Source organism: Microtus pennsylvanicus, chromosome 7 (genome assembly GCF_037038515.1).
Source record: "Microtus pennsylvanicus isolate mMicPen1 chromosome 7, mMicPen1.hap1, whole genome shotgun sequence".
Lineage (NCBI taxonomy): Eukaryota > Metazoa > Chordata > Mammalia > Rodentia > Cricetidae > Microtus > Microtus pennsylvanicus.
Window position 1 is genome coordinate 122,925,650 of NC_134585.1, and position 25,293 is coordinate 122,950,942.

A 25,293-nucleotide genomic window follows, 5' to 3' on the forward strand; every position below is an offset into this window, starting at 1 on the left:
CACTTGCCTCTGCCTTCCAAGTACTAGGATTAATGGCATGATCCACCACGCCCAGCATAAATAAATACTTTGTAAAGAAATACTCATCAGGCCATGGAGGTGCTCGCCTTTAATTCCAGAACTTGGGAGGCAGAGGCAGGTGGATTTCTCTGAGTTCCAGGCTAGCCTGGTCTACAGAGTGAGTTCCAGGACAGCCAGGACTGTTATAGAAAGAAACCCTATCTTGAAACCACCCCCCAAAAGAGAACAAAAAAAGAAAGAAAGACAGACAGACTATATGGTTGGGTGCTCAGGAAGCTGAGACATAAGTATCTCCAGTACATCACCATCCTGGCTGTATACTTCCAAGTTACCCATGGCTACATAGGAAATCTATCTCAAAAAGAAAAAAAAGAATTTAAGATATAGTTAGCACTGGAGTGCTGCTTACCTAACTTGTCTAGGCTCTGTAATCCCCAGCAAGGTATGTGTGTGTAAGTGAATGTGTGTCAAGGAATAAGAGTGAAAGTAAGAAAAGGAGGGGGCTAGAGAGATGGCTCAGAGGTTAAGAGCATTGCCTGCTCTTCCAAAGGTCTTGAGTTCAATTTCCAGCAACCACATGGTGGCTCACAACCATCTGTAATGGGGTCTGGTGCCCTCTTCTGGCCTGCAGGCATACACACAGAATATTGTATACATAATAAATAAATAAATATTAAAAAAAAAAAGTAAGAAAAGGAGAAAGCCCAGAGGTAAAGGTAGAAGGTTAATTTAAGAAAAGCTGTCAAGAAACAAGCCAAGCTAAGGTCAGGCATTTCTAAGTAATAATAAGACTCCGTGTGTGTGATTTATTTGGGAGGTGGTGGCGGGCCCACCAAAAGAGTAAAAAAATTCCACCACCACCATCCCCTGCCTCAGCCTCCTGAGTGCTGTAATTACAAATGTCATCCACCATGACTGGTTTTTGACCTGGCGTGTTTACTCACAGTTGGTTGACATACTATGCACAGCGCTCTGCACCTTACTTTTGTTTCTTAAAAGATTTATTTATTGGGGGCTGGAGAGATGGCTCAGAGGTTAAGAGCACTGACTGCTCTTCCAGAGGTCCTGAGTTCAATTCCCAGCAACCACATGGTGGCTCACAACCATCTATGAGATCTGGCACCCTCTTCTGGTGTGTGGGAAGCAGAATGTTGTACACATAATAAATAAATTAATTAAAAAAAAGATTTATTTATTTATTGTGTATACAGTATTCTGCCTACATTCATGCTTGCGGGCCAGAAGAGGGCACCAGATCTCATTACAGATGGTTGTGAGCCACCATGTGGTTGCTGGGAATTGAATTTAGGACCTCTAGACGAGCAGGCAGGCTCTTAACCACTGAGCCATCTCTCCAGCCCTGCACCTTACCTTTTTAAAACTGTATTTGTTGAATTTTATTTTATGTGTGTTGCTGTTTTGTTCACGTGCATGTCTGTGTGAGGGTGTCAGATCCCCTGAAACTGTAGTTACAGTTGTGAGCTGCCATATGGTTGCTGAAATTGAACCCAGGTCCGAGCCATCTCTCTAGTCCTGGACCTTACCTTTCCTGTGTGAGCTGTGTACTAGAACATCTTAACAGTACATTTAGCGCTTCCTTTTTCTTCTTAAAACTTCCACAAGGCTGGGATTACAGGTGCATGCTTTTCCCCCTTTTTCTTTTTCAAAAGGAAAACAGGATCACTTACTAGTCCGCTGTGGGGCCGGAGCGAGCGCGGCGGTAAGAGGAGTGTGCTGTCCGTCTGCCGCCAGAGGCCTAGAACTCGCGGAGATCTGCCTGTCTCTCCCCTCCCCCAAGTACTGAGATCAAAGGCGTGTGTCACCACGGGCTGGTGGTCCTAGAGCTCCTACTACAAGTCATGATTGTTCCAGCCTTGCTGATCAGTGCCCTTTTCTTTCTTTCTTTGATTTTTTGAGTCCTAGCTGCCTTCAAATTTGTAGCAATCCTCCTGTCTCAGCCTCCCCAGACCTGGGATTAGAAGGATAAACCACGATATCTGCTCAGTACCCTTCCAAATAACCAAAACTGCAGGACAGAACTGCCACCTGGCTCCTTCTGAACCCTCCCTCTCGCCCATCCCCCACCCCACCCAGCACTGCAGAAGGAATAGAGAGGTCTGAAGCTGCTGGTAGAAAGGAGGGAGAGAGGGCTGCACCAGTGCCTCTCCTTCCTCGAGAGTCTGCATTCTGCCTGGCCAGCTCCTCTTTTCCCTAATTCAGCCCTGGCCCACTGCCTTTTTTCCCCTCTAAATCGTCCTTGAATTAAGTGGGACAGTGCCTGGAAGTGGACCCCAGAGTCTGAGGTCTGAGCACAAAGGCTTTTGCCAGAAGAGAGGGTGACGGCTAGGGACGTGGTGGATAGAGAGAGCAGAGGCCAGGGCTGTGCATGGTGGCGGGATAGGTAGTGGGGAGCTGGTGGAAGGAAAAGAATGAAGAGTGACCGAGGCCCAAGGAGCAGCAGCTGGAGAAGCTTACAGTGGGAAGACATGTCACCCGGTCTGGAAACCCCTTCTAGACTCTCAAAGACGTCTCCTTTAAGCTGGGTGTGGTGGTTCAGGTTTATAATCCAGTGGCTGGGGGTGAAAACGAGAGGATTACTCCATTTTGGGGTTAGCATGGGCTACGCAGTAAGTTCAAAACCAGCCTGGCCTAAAGAGTGACCCACCCTGTCTCAAACAAGACCAAAATGATTGGTTTTTGTTTCAAGACAGTGTTTTTCTGGATAGCCCCAGCTGTCCTGGACTTACTCTGTAGGCCAGGCTGGCCTTCAACACACACAGAGCCACCTGTGTGTCTCCTGAGTGCTGGAATTGAAGGTGTGTGCCACCACTGTCCACATGACAAAAAATAAAAACCTCAATGTGTAGCTTTTCCAACCTGGAAGATGAGATTGGTCTCAAAGTCATATAAATCTGCCTGTCTTTCCCAAGTGCCTGGCTCCAGTATTTTTTTTTTTTAAGTATACTTTGGGGCTGGCAAGATGGCTCAGGGAATAAGGGTTCTTGCTGTCAAGCCTGGTCAGCTCAGTCCCCTGGGCCCACATGATGAAAGGACAGAGCCAACTCCTGAGAGCTGTCCTCTGACCTCCAGACTTGTGTGTGTGTGTTCAGGAGCAAAAGTACACCAAAACAACAGGCAGGCTCGAGTGTAGTACACCAAAACAACAAACAGGCAGGCTCGAGTGTGCTGGTGAAACCCTATCTTAGAACCAAGCAACGACAAAACGTGCACACTTACGTACACAGCGCAAGTAGACAAGATAACGAAGGTAATTATACCACGTTAATTTGAAGCAGGCCCAAAGAGGTGAAGTGATTTATCCTAAGGTCAGAGGACAAGGCTCTATAGAACTCGGTGAACCCACACTTTGAGATCTCAGCTTTACGGCTTGCCAGGCTGGCACACATCTGTTTCCCCCACCTGTTCTGGAGGCTGACTCTGGAGTTAGAGAACAACATGGGCAATATAGTAAGACTCCTGTCTAAATAAAAAGAAAACAGAACCAAAATGAGGGTTCCTCATTAATCTGTCTTCTCTTCTGGTAGAAATGGTTTAATTGCCTTGGCAGAGCCCTGCAAGTGTAGAGGCGGCCCTCCTAAACTGAACCTGTTTCCGTCGAAGCTCACTGTGTCCTTGGCTCCTTGGATCAACTTTTTGTTTGTTTTTTGTTTTTCAAGACAGGGTTTCTGTTTAGAGCCTGTCCTGGAACTCTCTCTGTAAACCAGGCTGGCCTCGAACTCCCCTGAGTGCTGGGACTAAAGGTTGCACCACCACCACCTAGCGCTAAATACCTTTTGTTTAACCATCCAGACTAGTTTTCCTGATCAACAACATCCCCATTCTTCTAGAAAGGAAAAGGAAATATGGCAACTTCTCCCAGTGCTCTCTCCTAAAAAGAGCAGCTTGGGTCTTTAACACTCAAGCTATTGCTTCAGGAGCTCATGCCAGGAATAGAAAGGGGAGTTGCAGCTTACCCCTGGGCTCCTTGTGGCCCCTAGCAGCCCCAAGGGTTAGGGGAATAGTTGGGGTTGAAATGGAACAGACCAGACCAACAAGTTAAAAATGACCTTCAAGTATCCCAGCAAGAGAAAAATTTTTCTGTAAATTACATTTGGATCCTTGGCTGGAATGGAGACAGAGGTGGGGACGACGGGACACACAGAAGTAAGAAAGGGATCACAATAAGTGAGTTTGAGGGCTGATGGGGCCACAGTCCCACATTTCCACAGCAGACAGAGACACTGGCAGGGAGAGGCTGGCAATCATGGAGGCACCACGGCACTAACACCCTCCCAAGGAACGACTTTGTATTTCGTTTACATATGAATTTCTCCTTCCGTATGCAGAAGCCCCCACCCCCACCCCGTTTCTAGGTGGCTCTCGGACTCCAGAGTCTTTCATCCTCCTGAAGTTTCAAATCTGGAACCATCCACAACCCCTTAGCCACACGGCCCGGGCTTCGGGACCGCTACCCTACACCCCTAGCTGGCTGGGATTTAGGAGCTTTGCGCCACCTGGTGGCGAGTAGGAAGCAGGCTGCGCGCAGAGGGGTTCTGTTTTGCCTGCTCTGGGACGCAAGAGTTTTGGAAAACGTTCCCCGGAGCTTCCTGAAGCTATATTTACCACCCCCAGCCCTGGGGGGCACAGAGATCCCAGCGGCGATTAGCACAGCGCTGCAGCGGGCTCCAGCCGAGAGGCCCAGAATAGGCACGCAGTTATAAATAGTGCTACCCGCAGGTGTGGGGGGAGTCGGCGGGAGGGAGTACCCCTGGCAGCCACCGCCCCTTTAGGTGGGTTGGGCGGTCGCGGTAGGGGTTCTGGGGGGCGGCAGCAGGGAGGGGGCTGCGGTCTGAGCGCCCCCAGCGGTTTCCTGGGCGGCGGGTTTTTCGAGGGAAGCGGAGGCAGCCGCGGGAAAGGGGCGGGGGAGCAGAGCTTAGGTGGGCGCCTGGTGCAAGCGGAGGAGCTGCTTTCAGCTCAGCCCCCCACAACCAGAAACGGGCCCCCAGACTCACTTTAGGACCCTGCCAAAGAGAACCTAGCCTCCAGCAGCCAACTGCACTCTTTCTCCGTGACTCTACAAGCCTCGTAACTGCTCAGCAGCCACTCTTCGGTGTACTTGGACCAGCCAGTCTCGTAACCAGGTCGCCACTCAGAGTCGCTGTCCCCAGCCTTAGGTATAAAGTCCTTCTTGCTAGGGCTTTTATCCTTCTCAGGACAAACACCTCACTCTCGGGGTATTTACTCACCTATTTTCCTCATACATTAAAGTCTAGAATCTAGAAAGTTGCCTGAAGATTTGTCTGAACGTGAAGAAGGGGGCGCTTACCAGGGGCCCCTGTAGGCCCCACACTTGCCTTCCAGTTCCCAGTACCAGTTCAGATGTATAGGAGATCGGGATTGTGGGGTGCAGGCTCCCTGTAAGGGGATGGGGTTCCACCAGCGCTTTAAGGTCTTTTCTGTCTCCGGTTTGGCAGTTAGGACCAAAAGTTGGATAGTAGGCAGGAATTTCAAGTCGCCCCCCCCCAACATGAAAGGGAACTTTGTACCACAAGAAAAAGGAAAACCTGGAAAAGAGCCACTGAGGAGCTAACAGTAGATTTCCAGGACTGCTGGAGAGTGGTAATCAAGCCGCAAAAGATCCGGGTTGTGTCTAGTCAGACGCAACTCCAGCGGGACGGCAGGTGTGTCTCGGTTCCCAAGGAGCTAGTGACCAGACCTTCTCCTTGCCTTTCTGGAGTCCTGGGCCACTTTTCTACCCTCCCCCAAATCCTTTTCCTAGGTCTTTGTACCCTTCTTGTGAAAGCAACATTCCCCCCCCTCCCCATTTTACTTAGGCATCGAGCGCTGCTGCCTTGCCCCGGGCTCAGCCCGTTCCCTGGTCAGCAAGACCCTGACAGCGAGGGAGGGAAAAAACCCAGTACGGACACTTCTGGCTCGGAATCCTCCCGACTGGAAACACCAGGAGCTAAGAAAACCCGGAGCAAAGATCAGACTGGACCCAGGGCGGGGGGGGGGGGGTGGACGATAGGAAAACCCGGAACGGATTACTCGAGCCAGAGCTCCCCATGCCTACTGCTAGCCACTGGTCCCTATTGCCCCCTAATTCTCCAGTGAGATAATGTCTGGGATGGGGGGCTGTTTGGTTTGGCCTCGGCCCTCCGGGGCGCCTCACACTTTCCGCCCCTGGCTGAGGGGCAGAGCGGCAGCCTCTAGGCTGAGTCACGTAAGGGGGAGAAGGAGAAAGAGGGAGGGAAGGACCGACTCCGCCCCTCCCCCTGCTCGGGGATCCCGGGTCAGCCCGGGTGAGGGCCAGGGCCCCCCTGGCGCCGCCCATTGTGGTCCAACAGGTTGAGCTGGTGTCCTGCGGAGCCACCTGCTGGAAAGGGAGGGAGGCCCTTTGCGGAGGGGGCTGGGAAGGAAGGACAAGTCCGACCCGGTTCGGCCTGGCCTGCTGCTGCAAAGCCGAACCTGGCCCTAGAGAGCGGGATTTGATTCCGTTTGAAAGCAGTGGGAGGGGCCCTTTTGGGGTACGTAGCACCGCCGGCCCAGTTGGAAGCGTCCCTCAGAGGCTACCTTCCTCTGTTGGCCGGGCACTGAAATAAGAACGTTGGTCCTTCCCAGATACACAAACAGAGGTCCTAAGACACCCAGGCTTCGATGGCCACCAGGGTGTCGGAGTCAAGACGTCCCTCCGCGGTGGGGGTCTGTTCCTCCACTAAAGAACAGGCGGGAGCCCGGGAGGGAGCGCACCTCCCCCTTCCCCTTCCCAGACTCGGTCCCTCCCCTCTGAAAATGCCAAGGCAGCAACGGGCACTGGCTAGAGCGCAGAGGCTCCTTGCCCCGGGCACCGTTCCCTCCCCGCGGGGCGCCGACACGCGTGGGGAGGGACGCAGAGTGCTGGCCGCCTCAACTCCCCCGCTCCCTCTGCGGGGGATGGGCCCAGGGGCCGCAGCTGAACGTCCAGTGGCCTTCTCCCCTTCCCTCCTGGGGCTCTGACCTGATTAAAGCCCCTGGCGGGACCCCACTCCTTCCCCACGCAGCCTATCTGTAACATCTCCTGCCCTTCCCTCCGCAGGTGCCGAGCCCGCAGAAGCCCCTCTCGAAGGAGAGGAAGTCCCTGAGGGGGTTGCTCTGCTCCCTGGCCACTGCGGACAGTCTTCGGCCTCCCTCCCCTTCTGGTCTCAGGCCAGCCCCAAGCTCCACCCACTCCCTGGATGAACCCTAGGCGCGTCCCAAATGGGATAGGCGGGTGTTCAGGCCAATGGGCGGGCAGGGCGGTGGCGTGCAGGGGGTGGAGCTGGCCAGCAGCAGAGGGCTGGACGGGGGTCGGAGGCGGAGCTCCAGTTAAGGTGGACTGGAGGAAATAGTGGTAGAAAGCAGAGAGGGAGAGGGATCGCGGCAGGTGAAGGGAGATAGAAGGAAAGAAGGGAAAGGAAAAGGGTGGGAAAGGCTCTGGGAACGAAGTAAGAGCTCGGAGGAAGGGGGCGAAAAGAAGGGAGAGATCCATATGCTCTCTGCTGGAACTAGCTGTTGGAAGAGGTGGAAGTTTATGTCCTTATTGGGCGGAGGGAGGGGGTGCCTGGGGGGGGCGGATGAAAAACCAGGAAGTGACAGAGGGTGTTGCTAAGGGTGTGGGGGGGGAGTTTGGGGGTGGCAGGGGCGGGGGGAGGGAGGGGAGGGATGGGGGGAAAGCAAGCGGGAGGACAGGTGAGACAGCAGGACAGGTGAGGCGGGCCCTGGGGGGGGCGGGTGGGAACCAGGTGAATGTACGGCTCTCCGCGGCCAAGGGGGGGCGGGCAGCAGGAGGAGGCAAAGGGTGGCGGAGGAGGAGCCCCCCAGCAACGAGCGGCGAGCCACTGACCGCGGCCTTCTGACCAGGACCGGAGCAGGGCCCCAAGCCCCCGGGCCTGGCGGGGGAAGCGCTTCTTCCCACACTCTGCATCTGCAGCTCCAGCGAGAGGACCCGAGGGCTGAGAGGTAAGTGAACCCTACTTTTTGTCCCTTGGCTCGGGGTCCACTAGACTCGAGCGTACTGCAGTGTCCTTCGTGCGTCCTGTGAGACCCCTGTACACACACACCAGATTTCAAACAGTCTCATTCCCTATAGCTTTCCTAGGTCTTTGGAATTGGTTTTTAACTTGGAGGAAAAGGTAGAGAACTACAGCCTCACCCCCAACTCTGGGCGGAGGGTCTCCAGAAACTTTCTTTGCACTTCTAATATCAGACAGACTGTAAGCTATTGGATAGAGAGGGGGTGAGCTGCGCTGAACTTCTCCCAGTCGCCTCCGTGACTTTAGGGGGAAGACCCCAAGCCCGACCGAACGGAGGGAATGGAAATGCTGACGGACTCTAACTAGGACAACGCGTGCCCCCCCCTGCTCCGCGCCCCCCTGGCGCGGTGGGCTGGACCCAGGCCAGTGGCATGGGAGTTGGGGGGCGGCGGGAGGAACCGCGACTCTGGGGGAAAGTTACCGGCTGGACTATTCGGTTTCTTGCGCTTCCAGAGCCGCGTCGTCTCTCCAGCGGTAGTGCGGCTCGGCAGAACGACCCCTCTGCCCCTCCCGCTCCGCAATCACATTCCCTTCTCTCAAGCTGCAGCCCCACCGCCACCTTTTCAAAGTCAGCCTTTGCTCTCACAACTCCTCCAGCGCGCGGGTGGGTGATAAGAACTCTACCTACCACCGTTTTGCCGCCGGCGCCGGCGCACCTGCCCTAACCAGAGCGGGGGTCGCCGTGTGGTAGAAACCTAGTGCGCGCCGCTGGCAGAGGGTGGCCATTCAAAGGGGTGGGGGCGCTGCTTTCCATTCCCAGCTTTCTCTCCCCTCCTCCCACCCCACCCAAGTAAGAGAGCGACGTGTCCTGGCCAGAGAGAGGGGGGGTGGGAGTGGGGGGGGCAGCGTGGGCAGCGGGTTGTGCCCGGACACGTGCCTGCCCAGGCGCCCCGGCCCTGCTAGTGTTTGGAGAGAGGGCGGGTCCCCTGCCCCCCGCCCCGCACATCCCCCATGTATCAAAGGGCGGCTGAGACGTGGTGAGACCTCGGGGCGCCCTGGGGGGCGGGGGGTAAGGCGGGGAGCCTGGGTCCGGAGCAGGGGAGGGGCAGAGGCGCCGGTGCTAGCTGACCCACAGGAAACGAGCACTGCTGACCTAGTTTGGGACACCGGAAGTGGGTGCTGGGGAGAGGGGGAGACCGGCAAGCTGTCCTGGCTTCCGGGCCAGGTGGAGGGCGTTCTTGAATTGACCCCCGCCTGAATGCTTTGGAGACCCCTAGCTGCAGCTGAGAATGGGAATGAGTCAGCGCAGCTATTTCTTCTTGCCCCAACTTATTCCTAGAGAAGGGGACCGTTTATCAAGGGTTGGGGGAGCCAGATTGGGAAGTGAGGAGTTAAACCAAGATAGAAACTCTCTGTTCCCCAAGGGAGTATGTGTTTTGGGGGGGCGCTAAGGCCTGGAGGATTATGGGGTTGCGTTTTGCTACCCCACACACACCAACTGGTTTGGTCACCCCTGTACCCTCCTGGCACTGTTTATAGAGCTGGCATGGAGTGGACATTAGATTGGGAAGAGATACTGGGCATAAGTATTGTGCTGGGCTGGAGAAGGGCATATTTGTGACTGGGTTTGGATGGTAGTTAGTATTCCTCCTTAGTGGCAACTGGGGAGAAGGACAGGGGGCTCCCCCTGGAGCAGCTGATGAAACAGGGAGAAATCTCTGCTAGTGCTTCTTGTCCCTGGCCCCCGGGACCCCAGCTCCCCCAGCGTGCCTCTGTTACATGGTTGCTGTAGGCACGCTGCTGCCTGCTGACACCCCCAGACACTGTCCCCTCCCTTGGGCACCTCCCCCCAGCCTGGGGTCAGGAAGGGGTTAATATTGCCAGAAAGGGGCTCTGGGGAAGAAAGCAGTGCCCACTAGGCTCAGGTGAAGAAGACAAGCCTTCTCTAATGGGCCCTTCTCACCGCTACTTAGTCCAGGTGATATGGCCCCAGTGTCCGGGAGACAGGTGCTGCCCTCTTCCCCTTCCCCATGGTGCCCCCTGGCACCCACCGCCCCCAGCTCCTCCTTGGCCTAGTGCCTGCCCCAGGAGGGCGCGGCGGGCAGCGGGGGCTGGGCTAACAATGCACCATCGGGCCCTTTGTGTGCTTGCACTTGGCACCCTGGGGAAGAATGGGGGAGGGGACCCAGCAGACAGGGGGGGGGTGGAGCACCTCTGGGGTGGGGACAGTGAAGGCTTGGGGAGAGAAGCCGAGAGTGAAAACAGGTGGGGAGGAAAGGGAAGTAGGTCAGATAGAGTGCTGGCCCCCCATTCCAGGCCAAGGGTAAGATGAATGGGATCCTGAATGGCATCATGTTGGTACCCGAGGCCCAGCCCAGGAGTGGACTTTGGGGTCAGAAGTTACTGGCCCAACAGACTGCTCAGGTGGAGGAGGCAAGGCCCTCTTCTAGATGGCTGAGAGGCCCAGTTTTTTGGCACAAGGCCAAGGACCTAAGATGGGGAATAAATGGGCTCCAGGCAGGGCAGTGCCCTCTGATAGAAGCCTCTGGGCCTGCTTCAGGGCTTCCTGCCTCCAGCTTGCTTGGCTCTCTGACCTTCCTGAGAGTTAAGACAGCCCTGCCACCAGGCCTTGGGGCTTGTGCCTGTTTTGGCCTAGAGCTGAAACGAGGGTGGGGGAGGAAGGTGGAGACAGGCAGATGGATAGGACCCTGGCATGGGGTGTGCCTGCTCTGGCCTCTCCCCCTCCTGCTGAGTAAACTCGTGAGTAAACTTGACGTTTTGCCCGGACAGTTTGAAGTTGCCTTGCTGCCCCCCCCCTCCAGTCCTGCCAACACAGAAGCGGCCAGGTGCCAATGCAGGCCTGGGGGACTGGGGAGAAGGGGACAGAATGACTTGGGTCCACCACCATCAAGGACTGGAGGACCAAGAAAGACCCCACTACCACCACTTAGCCAAGCGCAGGCCTTGGCAGTAATCTTGTGGCCTGTCAGTATTTGTCACAGAACTTTGGGAAACTCAAAAAAAGTGTCTTCAAAGCTGTTCTCTTGCCCATCTCTACCAGGGAGAGATACCCAGTGGCCATCTGGCTCCCTACGAGGCCATATTTTATGTTGATAGGCCACTAGTCCAGGAGGAAATCTTCAGCAAATGCCTCAGTGTTCTGGCCGATAGCCTGAGACGGGTGGAAACAGGTGGTACAGGGACATTAGCTCACTCCTCCCCGAGGCTTCTGTGGTCTCCGTCCTGCCATTACGCTGACCTCACACCTGGGCCTAACCCGCAGCTGCCTTCAGTGTACTTGCCATCGGGCCCTTACCCCAACTCCCCCTCTCCTTCTAGCTTTCCTAAGGACCTTCGGGGCTTCCTACCCAGCAAATGCCTATACCGCACCCAGAGTTTGAGGGTGCCCTTGGCAAAAGAGGGCTGGTGACGGGCAAATGGAGCCGATAACCCCCCCCACACACACACACAGTACGTTACTTCGATACCACTGAACATCACTAATTCCTCTTATGCCTTCCCAGGTCACCAGAATGACAGGAGAAATGTCTTCCCAGTCTCTGCCACGCCTCAGAGTGGGGCTCCCCCAAGAACTTGCTTTCGACTTCATGTCTCTGGCTTCAATTTCCTTCCTGTTTCCACCCCCCCCCCAGCTCCTCCCCACCCATATGCCCCTTTCAACAGACATCCTCTCGACCTTCCTTCCTTCTTTCTTCCCCCTTTGCCTGGAATAAGGGGGTCTTCTCTCCCCACCATGAACCTCCTAGCCTGTTTTTACTCTTCTTAAATAGTGCTGTGCTTTGGGGAGGTCCATGACCATTCTCTCCCTAACCTACCCACTAAGCTCTTGGGAAGAGAACCCAGGGCCCCTTAAGGGAACTACAACTCCCAAGGTACATGTAAAACAGTTGTGGTGCACACTGGGAGTTGTAGTCCTCTTTGAGATCTCAATTTGGTTGAGTCTGAAAGTGTTTCTGGGTAAGGGTAAAGTCGGGACTGGGATGGGTTGCAACGTAGAGAGCCTCTGTATTCTCCTTACTTTGTTCTTACCATTATATTCCCATATAACACCACGTATTGACATGCACCTCTCATGCTAAGACATACTACCCATCCTCACCTTAGGATGAGCCCCACCCAGGAGATGCCCACACCCTGCCCTGATGCCCCTGGCAGGGGAAATGAGGGGCCCCATGAACTCCTCCCTTGCCCCCCTGCCCTCCAGGCTAGTTCCCTCCCTTTATGGGGATCAAAGGGCAGGGAGCAGCCCCACCCTGCTCCCTCACAAGCTCTAGGCATTAGACTGGGGCTCTTAGGAATTGCAGGGACTTTGGTGCCCAAGCATTTGCAGGGGGAGTGCTGGAAGATTGGCGCCTGGTGACAGGAGAGACACTGGTCCCCACCTTGGGGCGTGGATCCTTCAGTAACTGCTCATAGGTCTATCCGCGTTCTGTATCAGCCCTGAGCAATATGCTTCCTCTTAAGGAGGTGGCTTAAGGACAGGGTCCTGGGGCTTATCTATAGGACCTCAGGGGCCTGGGCCCGCCTGCCTGGCACCAAGGCATAGAAGTGACCCTCCCCCACCCCAGGCCCACAATTGGCATAGGGCACTGCGAGCAGGGGGTAGGAGGGAGAGGCGGGCAGGACTGCCAGCATCCTGGTGGGTAGCTGCCAGCCAGGCCGGGAGCCGGTGAGGAGCAACAGGCCAGCGGCACTGAGCCAGCAGCTGTTGGGGGTAGCAGGGAGGGGGTATCTTAGGGGACATTTCTGTGATTCTCTCTGAGCCTACCAGGACCTGGGATGGCCTACTCTCTGGAGGACACTGGGGTATCTTTCATCCCAAGAGTAAGAAATTCCAGGAGTTGCATGACATTCTGTGGCCACTCATCTCCTCTCAGAGCTTTCCTGAGTTGCCCCTCAGGCCCAGGCGGGTCCCACCCAACCAGCCAGGGGAGCAGTAGCTTGCGCAAGGGGTGGGGCTAGGAGCTTCCCAGCAGATGCCCCCTCCCAGCTCCTTCCTCTTTCGGTGCCTACAGCTCCCCCAGTATGTCTACCCCTCCTCAGCCAGCTCTGTCCCCCTGGTCACTGGGGTCCTGGCATGAGTGCTGCCCCCTGGCCTGGTTGGCAGGACTGGCGCCCTGGCGAGGAACTGTGGTATGTGAGTGGGTTTGGGGTGAGGCTGTGAGGAGGGCGGGTGCCGCCTTGCCCAGCCCCTGAGGGCCCCAGCCTGGTACAAGGTGAAGAGAATCCGGACAGCTCCCAGCAAGGGGCAAGGGCTTTCTAGGGTCTGGAGGGTCTCCTTATGGTCCCATAATCCCACATACCCCGAGGGGCTGGGACCTGGGCACCTGTCACCCTTGGCACTGACTGTCCAGAGTTCCCCTCCTCCCCCTCCCCTCCCTTCTTCCTTCTCCTGGTCCCACCTCCAGCAACCTCTCCCGTTGCTCCTCCTCACCTCTGTCCTCCTGGACTGGCCTAGCTCCTACCTTTCCTGCCCCTCACCTTTTTCCCCCTTTAGGACTGAGCAAGGACAGGCGGGGGTGGGGACAGCTGGGGCTTTGGGCACTGCAGGCAGACTCTGGGCCCTCTCCCACGCTGCCAGCTCTTCTGTAACCCCTCCCTCCAAGCTGGGGGAGGGGGACAGCACCCAGAGGGTTAAGGCTGTAGGGGGAGGGACTGGGCCAGGTCGTGGGCGGCCCCTTTGAAGGAGGGAGCTGGAGTGGGGGAACAGACACCCTGCCCCCCCCAGTTATCCCTCCCCCACCCTCCCAACGTGCTGCCCCCAGGGACCAGGAGGAGTTGCCGGCAAGGCCCCTCAGCGTTCAGGTGAGTAGGCCCTACTCTGGCTCAGGAGGTCAGGCCCCAGGGGAGGCTCGGAGGCCTAGAATTGGCCAAGGGTCAGAGGAGGGCTGAAAAACAGGCTAGGAAGAGGGTGCCCAGGTTTAACTGGAGGCTTTAGGGAAGAGGAGCTGAGGCACTGGAGTGTGGGGAGGCTTCAGAGTCTAAGGGACCCAAGCAGACCAAGAAAGGCAGAAGAAAGGTTCCACGGAAGCTTGCTTGCTGGGCCGGGTCAGGAGGTTGGACAGGCCTACAGGGAGCTGGGCTCCGGGGACCCGGCTGGGGTGTCTTCTGGGGCTTGGGGGGGCTCAGGTTTCTGCCTGCGGCTAAGCGGGTGTGGAGTTACCAGCCAGCTTAGTTACCCAGCCAAAGATATGGCTTGGGGGGAGGGGGATACAAGGTAGACCCTGGCACTTTGAGTATTCTCCTTAGCCCTAAGAAGAGCTGGCACTGGCTAGCCGGACTCTGCTGGGAACCCTGATGACCAGGGTCTGTCCAGTGAATGGTTACCTGGCTCAGGGTGGCCACTTTCTGGGGAAAGTCCAGTAGCTTCAGGGCTGGAAACTCTGACGGGCAGAGAGGCACTTGCTGTCCCCCCTTACCCCACATCCGCTCTCGCTGTGCACCCTACCTCTCCCACCTCTTTTCTCCAAGTGGCTCCCAAATTTTGGTCCTCTGCTTCCTTCACAAGGCAGGTATGGGTACCCAAAATTAAACCATTTCTTCATTAAGACCAGGCTTTGTGGAAGAAGCCCGAGTCTTGATTTGGCTCTTCGGCCGTGTCTGCCCTGCACAGGCTTGGAGAGGGACACTTGGAGCGTGGTTGATGTTGGGCTCAGGAGAGGTCAGTGAGAGAAGTGATGGGAGATGGGAAGAAAATCTCTGAGGACGGTTCCTAGCAGCAGCCTGTGGGACAAGATGGGAGAGACGAGAAAGCCCATCAGAACTAAGGAAGGGAACACAGGTTCAATCCTGTGCTGGGAAGAGGCCACAGCCGGTGGAAAGAAGAAGGCTGAAAGACTGAAAGAGAGGTCCAAACAAGGAAGGCTGAAAGTCAGGGGCTGCCCGTGAGCTGGGGTCCACAGAGGTGGAGATGTGAGCAGCGCCCCATTCCTTCCTCCGCCATCTTGATCTCGGTCCATTCCCCTTGATGGGCTAAAGGGTCGTATGCTAGAGAGAAAAGGAGCATGGTGGTAACCTTCAAATCAGGAGCCCTGCACCAGGCTCGGGACCTGGTGGGAGCTTAACCCCCACCGCACCGGGAAGCAGCCAACTCCCCTTGCCTCCTTCCCCCTTCGTGGCTTGCGGTCTCTCTTCCCCGCCTTGGCCCCCAGGAAGTGTGAGTGCTGGGGGTGGTGAGGTTAGGAGGGGGGGAAGCGTCACATGGGGGGATGGGAAAGACATGTACAAGTTTAGAGGGGCTGCAGAGGAGAGCTCCTTTAAGTGTCTTGGGCATCCCTGGACCCAGGACCTGTCTTTTGGCCCTGTCTGTGTAAGTTCTTCCAGTCCTCCAGTGATATGTGGCTCAGCCGCCTCACCTGCCTGAAACCGAGCAGTTAAGATGTCAGTGACCCTTTGGCCCCAGAAAGGTTGGAGGGAATCATGGAATATGGATTCCTGGGTCCCCGAGAACTTTGAACTGTCTGTCCAGTTTTCCCTATCCTTCTGGTCCAGCCACAGGCCAAAGCCCTAGCTTCGTGCAAACTGCGCTCCAAAAAAACAGGAAGAGAACCTGAGGCTGGAGCTGGGGTTAGGGGGTGGGGGCAGAAAGGAGAAAGAGGGGGGGAGGGGTGACCAGCCCAGGCACCAGGAGCCCTGGGCAGTCTTGGGTCTCAGTCATCCCTAGCAGGAAGGTGTTTCCGCCTGGTCCTCACCCTCTCTGGTTCCCTGGCAGAGAAGGGGCCTTGGAATGGGGGCGGGGTGGGGGGTGATGCTCTGTGCGGCTGTGTATCAGCCCACATCTATTTTCTACGCCACTAATCCTGGTTCTGTCGGCTGCCCCCCACACTAAGCCTCAGTCCCCTAATCCCCAAGGTGGGGAGAAGGGGGAGCCAGCTTTACTTGGCTGCCCCATTCAGGGCCTCCTATGCCTGCCCTTCAGCTGGCTCAGACCGGCATGGTTGGCCCTGGAGCCCCTCAGCCCTAGTCTGGAAGCTGCCTAAGGTCAGCACCTGGAAGATTCTAGCTGCCTTTGTCTTCTCAAGGCCAGCACCCTCTGTGTTTGGCTGTCTGGTAGACGGTACTGCTGGGTACCATAGGGACTCCCATCTTTGTCACCCTTCACCATGTCACCCTCAAGTTTTCCCCCCACCAAAGATGGTGCAGGCTTTTCACAGGGCCTGGTTTCAAGAAAGCTGCCCACTGGCCTGGCCGGTCTAGCAGGCCTGACAATGAGGGGAGCCTGGGGGGGTGGCAAGAAAGAGGGGAGTGATGGGGCGGGGCCCCCAGTACTTTCCCCTACCAGGCAAACAGACCAAACAGACCTTGCCTGGTTCCCTGGCACAGCTGCCCCCCCCAACCACCACACACACCCATGCCCACAAGGTCTTAGCAAGAGGGGGCATGCCAGGCTGGGTGGGGATGGGCTGCCTACATGGGGCGTCTCAAGGGGACTGGGCCCTCTGGGATACAGATGTGGGAAGGGTGCCCAAGGTGGGGTGGGCACACTGGCACCAGTGCCCCACCCTGGCAGAAAGAAGGGGAGGCCTCCACCCCACCAACTCCTCCCATATGATAGAGCTAGGAGTGCCCCCTTGGCCTGGTTGGCACCATCAGAGTTCCAGGTGGCACCTCAGTTGGTATGGGTGCCAGGGCTAGGGGATTTCCCAGAACACCCTCTCCTCCGCTGTATGCCATCTGCCTCTCTAGTCCTTCCTCGATACCTTGTGGCCATAGGCATTGGATCTGGGCCTAAGGAACTAAACACCCACCCTTGCCCGAGCCCTGAGTGAGTTGGTGGTGAACCACTCGGACCTGTGCCCTGATAGCAAGATCAGCCAAACAGTGCACCTGCCATACCAAGTTGCCATGGAGATCAGCCCTGGGGTGGGAGAAAGGAGACAGGTTTACCAACGGGAATAGGTGGAGTGGGTAGGGAAGGAGGGTGAAGGATGGGGTGAGCCACGTGTCTCCAGGTGCCCAGCTCAGCCAATGGGCAGCAAGGATAGCTCCACCCGTGCCCCTTAGGAGGAATATGATGCACTTGTGCCCAGGAGGGTGCCCACTGCTGTTTAAGTGGCAGCCAGCCACGGCTGCTGCTTCTACTCTTGGTACCCACCTGATTTTTGTTTATTCTTAAGTCCTGGGGCCTTTCTAACCATATGTAAAGTACGGGGAGGGGAGAGGACTCCATACTGCTTGGTCCCCTAGGAGGAGAAGTGGTCTGGGGGCTTAAGGTGGGGACAGATGAGCTATTGAGGGTTCCCAGGTGTCACATCCAAGCAGACAAGTGCCCCCCCCCCCGTTCGCTTCATATAGCGCTCCATCTTTGCGGTGAAGGTGGCCAGCAAGTCGGCCACTGTGACAGTGTAGCCCCTGACTTCCACCCCCACCCCCCAAAAGTCTTTCCCAAAGATGGCTAGGGTTGACCAGCTGTTGGAACGTCAGGGAGGACACTGACAAAATGTCAGAGGGACTTGCCCTAAGGATTGTCGCCTTTACCGAGGACTAGGCCTCAGCGCAAAGGAAGTGACTTGTCCAAGGTCAGGCAGCTCCCTGGCTCCCTCAGGGAGGAGAGAGGCCGACCTGTCTCCCAGCAGGGCCGCGTGCGCTGGAATCTACCCAGAGGCTGAACTACTGACTGAGTCCTACTGTGTGTCAGGCCTTCTGCCACACCTGGCCTCACTTACCCCTCTCAACCCCTGGAGTCAGCTGGAATTATCCAGTATCAAGATGAGGAAAGAGGCTCAGAGATAAAATCACTTGCTTAAGACCAAAGCTAAGAATTCAAACTCAAGCCTGGTTGAGCCCAGCTCTCCAGTCTCTGTTAGCTCTAGGCCAGTGGTTCTCAACCTTCCTAACGCTGAGACCCTTTAAAAGTCCTTCACCTTGTCGGGACCCCAGCCATAAGATTCTTCTGATCACTGCTGCACAACTGTAGTTTAATGCAAATGTCTGTGTTTCCCAACCCCTGTAAAAGTGCCGCCAGCTGGAATCCAGAGGAGTCCAGACCCACAGGTTGAGAACCACTGTTCTAGACTAAACCTGTCAGCACAGATGGACTGGGCTCTTGCAGCTTCTCTACCCAGCCCCTGTTGTTGTTGTTGTTGTTGTTGTTGTTGTTGTTGTTGTTGTTGTTGTTGTTGTTGTTTTGTTTGAGACAGAGTCTCTCTACAGAGCTCTGACTGTCCTGGAAGTTAACTTTGCTGACCTCAAACTCACAGAGATCCACCTGCTTCTGCCTCCCAAGTGCTGGGATTTAAGGTGTGCGCCACCACACTTGGTATCCCCAACCCCTTCTTGTGTAATAGGAAAGTATTGGCCAGACCACTGACTGAGCCCTTACTGTGTGCTAGGCACTGTGCCATGCCTGGTACACCGGCCCCTTACCACACAGACTTACTTGTTCAAGGTCACTCAACTAGGCCACTCTCCAACCCTTGCCCTTCCCACCCCTGTGGATGGTGAAACACTTAAGGTTGCTTCTGGAGAGGCAGGGTCCTCTGGAACGGGGAAGAGAGATGGTACAGTTTAAGAGGGAGGGCAGGGGTGGGACTTGGCCTTTCAGCAGCAGGGGTGATGCTTATCTGGGGGGGCAGGAAGTACCTGCGCCAGTGACACCCCAGCATCTTGCTCCTTGGCCATGAGGGAGGATGTGGGGAGCGGGGATCTTGAAGGAAAGATGAACTTTGGGTGGCTTTCTGGGGGCGGGGGCATGAGGAGGAAGAGGATGACTCTTTTATTTGCTTTTTGAGACAGAGTTTCTCTGTGTACTCCTAGCTGTCCTAGAAGTCTCTCTGTAGACCAGACTGGCCCTGAACTCACAGAGATCTGCCCACCTCTATCCCCTGAGATTAAAGACCTGCGCAGCCCCACCACCATCTGGCGAGGATGGTTCCTTTTGTTTGTAGGGTATGCTTGTGACAGAACCGAGACATGCCTTCCCTGACAACTTTGGTGTGTTATCATTCTGAAGTCTCCTTGGCCTCTACCAGAGCTACCAGGAGGTTCTACCAGAGACCATTCCCCAGTTTGCAGATGTCTGAAGCAAGCCAGTGTCACCATGTCCTTCTAGTCCTTCTAGTTCGTTTTCTGAAGCCCAAACCTTTTTTTTTTTTTTCGAGACAGGGTTTCTTTGTAGCTATGGAGCCTGTCTTGGAACTTGCTGTAGACCAGGCTGACCTGGAACTCACAGAGATCCACCTGCCTCTGCCTCCCGGGTGCTGGGATTAAAGGCGTGCGCCACCTCTGCCCAGCTCAGTGGTTTTTCTTAAGGACAAGGGGATAGGGAAGGTGAGGGGGGGCTGGGGCTGCCGGTGGCCCTACTCGTGTGGCACCTCACCTGGAAAGCCAGTTGCTTCATCTGTCCAAACAGCAGTTCCTTTGTACTTGACGTAGAAGGAGGTCACACTTTGGAAGGGTATGGGATACTAACAAACATAAGGCACTTAAAAGAGTGGCCAGTATGGGGCCCTCCTCCAGTAAGAAAGCCAGCTCCCCATACAGGAAGGAGGGCTCTAACTTCACCCTGTCCTTGACCCTGCAGGAGAAGATGGGGAGCCCTGAAGATGACTTGATTGGCATTCCATTCCCAGACCACAGCAGTGAGCTGCTGAGCTGCCTCAATGAGCAGCGCCAGCTGGGCCATCTATGCGACCTCACCATCAGGACGCAGGGGCTGGAGTACCGCACCCACAGGGCTGTGCTGGCCGCCTGCAGCCACTACTTCAAGAAGCTCTTCACGGAGGGTGGGGGGAGCACGGTTATGGGAACAGGAGGAGGTGGCGGGACGGCTACCGGAGGAGCAGGGGCCGGTGTGTGTGAGCTGGACTTTGTAGGGCCAGAGGCCCTGGGTGCCCTGCTTGAATTTGCCTACACAGCCACACTGACAACCAGCAGCGCCAACATGCCAGCCGTCCTCCAAGCTGCGCGGCTATTGGAAATCCCCTGTGTCATTGCTGCCTGCATGGAGATTCTACAAGGTAGTGGGCTAGAAGCCCCTAGCCCAGATGAGGATGACTGTGAGCGAGCCCGACAGTACCTGGAGGCTTTTGCCACTGCCACCTCCACAGCCTCAGCTTCGGGAGTGCCCAATGGTGAAGATAGCCCTCCACAGGTGCCCCTCCTCCTACCGCCACCGCCACCTCGACCTGTTGCCCGCCGCAGTCGCAAACCCCGAAAAGCTTTTCTTCAAACCAAGGGGGCCCGAGCAAACCATCTGGTCCCTGAGCAGCCCACGGTACTCACCCATCCCTTGAGCTACGAAGAAGAAGGGGTGGTTAGTAGAGTGGGCAACACTGGGGGCAGTGGGCTTGGGGACAGCTACAGTCCTCCCGCTGGTGCTGCCTCACCTCCTGAGGGGCCCCTGAACTATGAGGTCTGCGAGGGTGAGGAAGAGGAGGAGGAGCTGGCATATCCCCCAGCCTATGGGCTAACACAGAGTAACGAGCCCTCACTATCACCAGAGGAGTTGGGCTCAGATGAAGATACCATCGATCCTGACCTGATGGCCTACCTAAGTTCCCTGCACCAGGACGCCCTGGCACCAGGCCTGGATGGCCAAGACAAGCTGGTGCGCAAACGCCGTTCACAGATGCCCCAAGAGTGCCCAGTGTGTCACAAGATAATCCACGGAGCAGGCAAACTGCCACGCCACATGAGGACCCATACGGGTGAGAAGCCCTTTGCCTGTGAGGTCTGCGGTGTCCGCTTCACCAGGTGAGCACCGAGTGGGGCCCAGGGCCCAGAGTGGGCTGAGGTGGGTATGGGATCTGAGAGAGTGACCGCAGATGGTTCTAGTGGGGACCAGAACTCTTGTGGGTTCCTGGAACGAGCTGGGAGGCCAAAAGAGGCAACCAGAGAGGATGCCTGTAAACTGTCTAGTGCCCAAGAAGGTTGCCTGGGTACAAAGGTGCAGGTGGTGCAGGGCCCACTAAGCTAGGAGCCAATCAGAAAGAGTATCCTGGGGCAGTGCTGGGGAAAGAGCAGGGAGGGATGAGAGTGGGATGAGGCCTGCGAGCGGCTGGAGGCCTGACCGGTGCCACCCTTTCCCCTGGTTGCACCAGGAATGACAAGCTGAAGATCCACATGCGGAAGCACACAGGAGAGCGCCCCTATTCGTGCCCACACTGCCCAGCCCGCTTCCTGCATAGCTACGACCTCAAGAACCACATGCACCTGCACACTGGGGACCGGCCCTATGAGTGCCACCTGTGCCACAAGGCTTTCGCCAAGGAGGACCACCTGCAGCGCCATCTCAAGGGCCAGAACTGCCTGGAGGTGCGCACCCGAAGGCGCCGCAAAGATGATGCGCCACCGCACTACCCGCCCCCCTCGACCACCACCCCATCCCCCGCTGGCCTTGACCTCTCCAATGGCCACCTGGACACCTTCCGCCTCACTCTGGCCCGATTCTGGGAGCAGTCAGCCCCCACAGGACCCCCAGTCACTACACAAGGGCCCCCTGAGGAGGAGGAGGAGGGGACACCTACCACACCACAGGCTGAAGGTGCCATGGAGTCCTCTTAAAAGAGGGTGAATGGCCAGGCTGGAACAGCACAGGCCTGGGATGCCGTGCCACACAATGGGGAGCACATAAGACAAGTGGTCAGGGATCCTGAGCCTCGTTGGCATCAGAATCAACCCCCTTTTCCCCAGGAGCCTTCATTCCAATTTCAAGCTGAGGTTTTGGGGCACAAGCTCTCTAGATTGGGGTGATCACCCAAGGCGTTATACATGAAATATCTATGTGTGTGTATCTGTATGTCACGGGCACTGCACACGTACATATATTTACACACACAGTAAAGGTAGGGTCCCTGTCCCCAGCTGCTACTGGGGAATTGAAGCAATAATCTATCTTTGATTTGTGGGGTCCCACTTCGGCTATGCGGGTTTCTAGGAGTCTGGGGCTTGGGACCAAAGCCTTGTCGCACTCCCATGCCCCCTGGGTTTTGGTTGTGTGTGAGGGGGTGGACTGCCCCTCCCTTCCGAGACCCCTCCTTCCTGGTTTCTGTTCCCTTTTCCTGGCAGTAAATTATGCAAAGGGGGGTGGCAAAGGAAGGGTAAGTGGGGGTAACATGGTAGAAGCTTGAAAGATTGGGGTGCGGGGTGGGGGAAACTGGGCCTGTAAGGACGGAGCCATCCCAGTTCCCCCCCCCCTCCACCCAGTTCCAATGCTGAGTCATGGGGTCCTGGAGAAGGGGGCAGGGTGGCTTGATTGGTTCGCCCGCCCCTGGGGGGTAGCATAAGGGCTCCTCCCAGCTAAGGGAGCTCTCCACCTCTCCCCTCCCGCGTCCCGGGGCAGGGAATGTCTTGTTCCTGGCGCTCCCTCCCTGGGGCCAGAGGGCAGGGCGGGCCGGGCGTCTTACCCTCTTCTCCTCCCCACCTCCCCGCCCAGGTGCAAGCTGGAGCCGCCTCTGCTGCTTGCTGCCCCTGACTCACGCCGCCCCCGGGCTGGCAGGCGCTGGGTGTAGGTTGGGGTGAGGGGTTGAGGTAGCCTTGCAGGGCGCGGGCAAGCCAGCGCCATCTGGTGGCCATGCCCTGTAAGGGCGAGCGCCCCGCAGCGACCACTTTCAGTGAGCTAGTGTCACACCCAGCCATCCTGGCCTGTGAACGGGTGCCCCCTTGCCAACACGGTAGCTAAGTGAGCTGAGGAGCAGACCTAGGGGAAAGGAGTCCGTTCCTTAGACCTTGCCCGTTGCTCTTAGGACTGAGTCCACCCCCGTTCTGTACATAGCCTCTTCTGATGGTCTTGTTGAAATCCAATTTCACATTTTAAACTACCAATTCTCCTGGGGTGGAGAAGAATCTTCACCCTACCCCTTCCCCGCTGGGTGCTGGACCCCCATTGCGGCCTGGGCTCTGCCTTGCACTATTCCCCTACCCCCTTTGGCCTGGTGGCCCTTCCCCCTCCTTAAAAGGGGCAGGTTCAGGGGCCCGGTGCTCTCCTCTCCCCATGCACCTCCTTGCCCATTTGCACAGCTGCCCAGGTACCCCCAACAGTGGGGAGGGGTCAGACAGGGAGGGGTGGCGGGACCAGTCCCTGTATCTATTTAAAAAGTGATGATGTAATATATTAGAAGGGAGGTCGGGAGCCCTGGGCCTCATCTTAGCAATTCAGGTGATAGGGGAGCCCAGGGCTGGAGAAACCTGGGGCTTAGTCCCAGAGAGTGGAGACACTGTGACTTCCACTCTCTCTACTTGCGGCTTTCCCACTCAGTGCCTTAGTGGGGGAAAGCGTTTTCCCCCTCCCCCATCCCCTTCATCTCCCCCTACCCCCACCTTGGGTGTAAGTGATGGAAGAAAGAATAATAATTTAAGATTCATACTTGTGTCCACTTTTGGTTCCTTTATTTTGGGGGTGAGTGGGAGGGGTCAGGAGGTTCTGAGGCTGGAGAGGGGTTTGCTTTGGGGGCAGTGGATTTCTGAAGTGGTCCCTGGGGTTCAGGGGACAAGGGAAGGCCTTCGATCTCACGAGCTCCGGGGAGGGGCTGCAAGGGCTTCTTTTCAGGTGCGTTCCCTTTGTCCTGGTCACTAGGAGGAGAGGAAGGCTTGGTAGGCTCGAAGCTGCTGGCAGGCGGCCTTAACCACCGTCCCTGCTCAGCTTAGCTTGTTTTTTGGTTATTTTTCTAGGCAGGGTTACTCTGTAGCTCTGGCTGTCCTAGAACTCATTCTGTAGACCTGGCTGGTTTTGAACTCACAGAGATCCGCCTGCCTCTGCCTTCAAGTGCTGGTATTAAAGGCGTGCGCCACCACACTGGCTTCACCAGTGTTCTTCACAGTTAGGGAGGACATAGCTAGAACACCATCCCCAACCCAGCCAGGGGGTCAGCCATTGTGCTCCTCAAAGGCGGTCATCTCAGTTACTGAAGATGCCTCCATTTTCTTCTCATCCTGCCCTCTGACCTATCCGGAAAAAGTCTTCAACCTTCAAACTCAAGAGAGACCATGTGGTAAGCCTTACGAAAGCCAAGAGAGAACAATCCCTACACACTCAGGCCTACAGTGTTGAGAACCTGTCACCAAAGACAAAAAACAAAAACAACCCTCTGACCAGGCTCACAGGAGCAGCCATCGTACAGAGGTTCCCTCCCCATCACCCGCCTTAACCCTCCCTGGGGATCCCTCAGCCTCCCCAGCTTCTCTGCACACTCTTCCCCACTGCCAGCATCGCAGCCTCCACCACCCACTCTGGTCTCTGTGAGGTGTCTGCCTCCTCCTTTCTAGAGAAAAGGGAGCTGGAACAGGCTGGACTGTTCTGAAGGCTCCTCTCAGTGCACTCGGATGCCCCTCACCCACACTCTCCTGGCCTACCTCAGCATGCTCTCTTCCTGCATCCTAGTCCAGACCTAGGATTGAACCCCAGACTTTGTGGGTGCCCAACAGGTGCTCGGCCACTACATTCCTAGACCCCCAGAAGGGTTGGGATTAAAGATGTGTGTCCCTCCGGTTTAATATGTGTATTATTTTTAGGATGATCTTACTATCTGGTCTAGGCTGGCCTCTTCCATGTGCTAGGATATAAAAACATCTTTTGGTGCTATATCCCTTATGTGTAAAGCCAATTCTTTATCACCGAGCTTCCTTTCTTCGAGTCACGCAGGGTGGCACATGACCTCTCCTCTACGGAGACTGAAGCAGAAGGGCTAAAAGTTCAAGACCAGCCTAGACCGTATTAAGCCGGAGGGACACACACCTTCAATCCCAGCCCTTCTGGAGGCAGAGGCAGGTGGACCCCTGTGAATTCAAGGCCAGCTTGGTACACATAACAAATGCCCGGTTAGTCAGCCAGGAGCTACACAGTGAGAGAGACCCTGTCTCAGAAACAGATGATGGAATTAAATCAGCCCTCTATTTTTTAATCACAGAAGTTATATTGAAGGGATCCCAAGCCTCTTCCTCACACAGAAGCCACATACTCGGCTTCTGAGTCACTTTTGTCAGCTGCTTCATGACCTGGTTTTCGCCATCCTGATGCCATGAAATATGTCTCCTCAAACCACACCAGTGGTCTGGTCCCTCAGCTATGGAGTGAGTGTTGGTCCCAAGCCTATTGCTCACATCTGGCCTAATAAGGGTTAGGCTTTCCTGCTTTCCTCAGCCTCTCTTTCCCCTCGGCTTTACAGTTGAGCTCTATTGTTTTGTGGTTTTTCAAGACAGGGTTTCTCTGTGGTTCTGGAGCCTGTCCTGGAACTAGCTCTGTAGACCAGGCTGGCCTCAATCTCACAGAGATCCACCTGCTTCTGCCTCCCAGTGCTGGGATTAAAGGCGTGCGCCACCACCG

General features: G+C 56.2%; 1 protein-coding gene across 4 annotated transcripts; it reads left to right on the forward strand.

The window, feature by feature from the left end:
• Positions 1-7,404: 7,404 nt before the first annotated feature.
• On the forward strand, positions 7,405-23,335 carry Zbtb7b (zinc finger and BTB domain containing 7B). Of its 4 annotated transcripts, none has more exons than XM_075978441.1 (4): positions 7,405-7,560; positions 7,900-7,998; positions 19,555-20,726; positions 21,074-23,335. In XM_075978441.1, exons 3-4 carry the CDS (start codon positions 19,561-19,563, stop codon positions 21,534-21,536), a joined length of 1,629 nt encoding a protein of 542 aa, XP_075834556.1. In that variant the 5' UTR covers positions 7,405-7,560; positions 7,900-7,998; positions 19,555-19,560; the 3' UTR covers positions 21,537-23,335. The 4 variants fall into 4 exon arrangements, with proteins under 4 accessions (XP_075834556.1, XP_075834557.1, XP_075834555.1 ...); XM_075978442.1 differs by lacking the exon at positions 7,405-7,560 and adding an exon at positions 7,710-7,728; XM_075978440.1 differs by lacking the exon at positions 7,405-7,560 and adding an exon at positions 7,719-7,745.
• Positions 23,336-25,293: the final 1,958 nt, after the last annotated feature.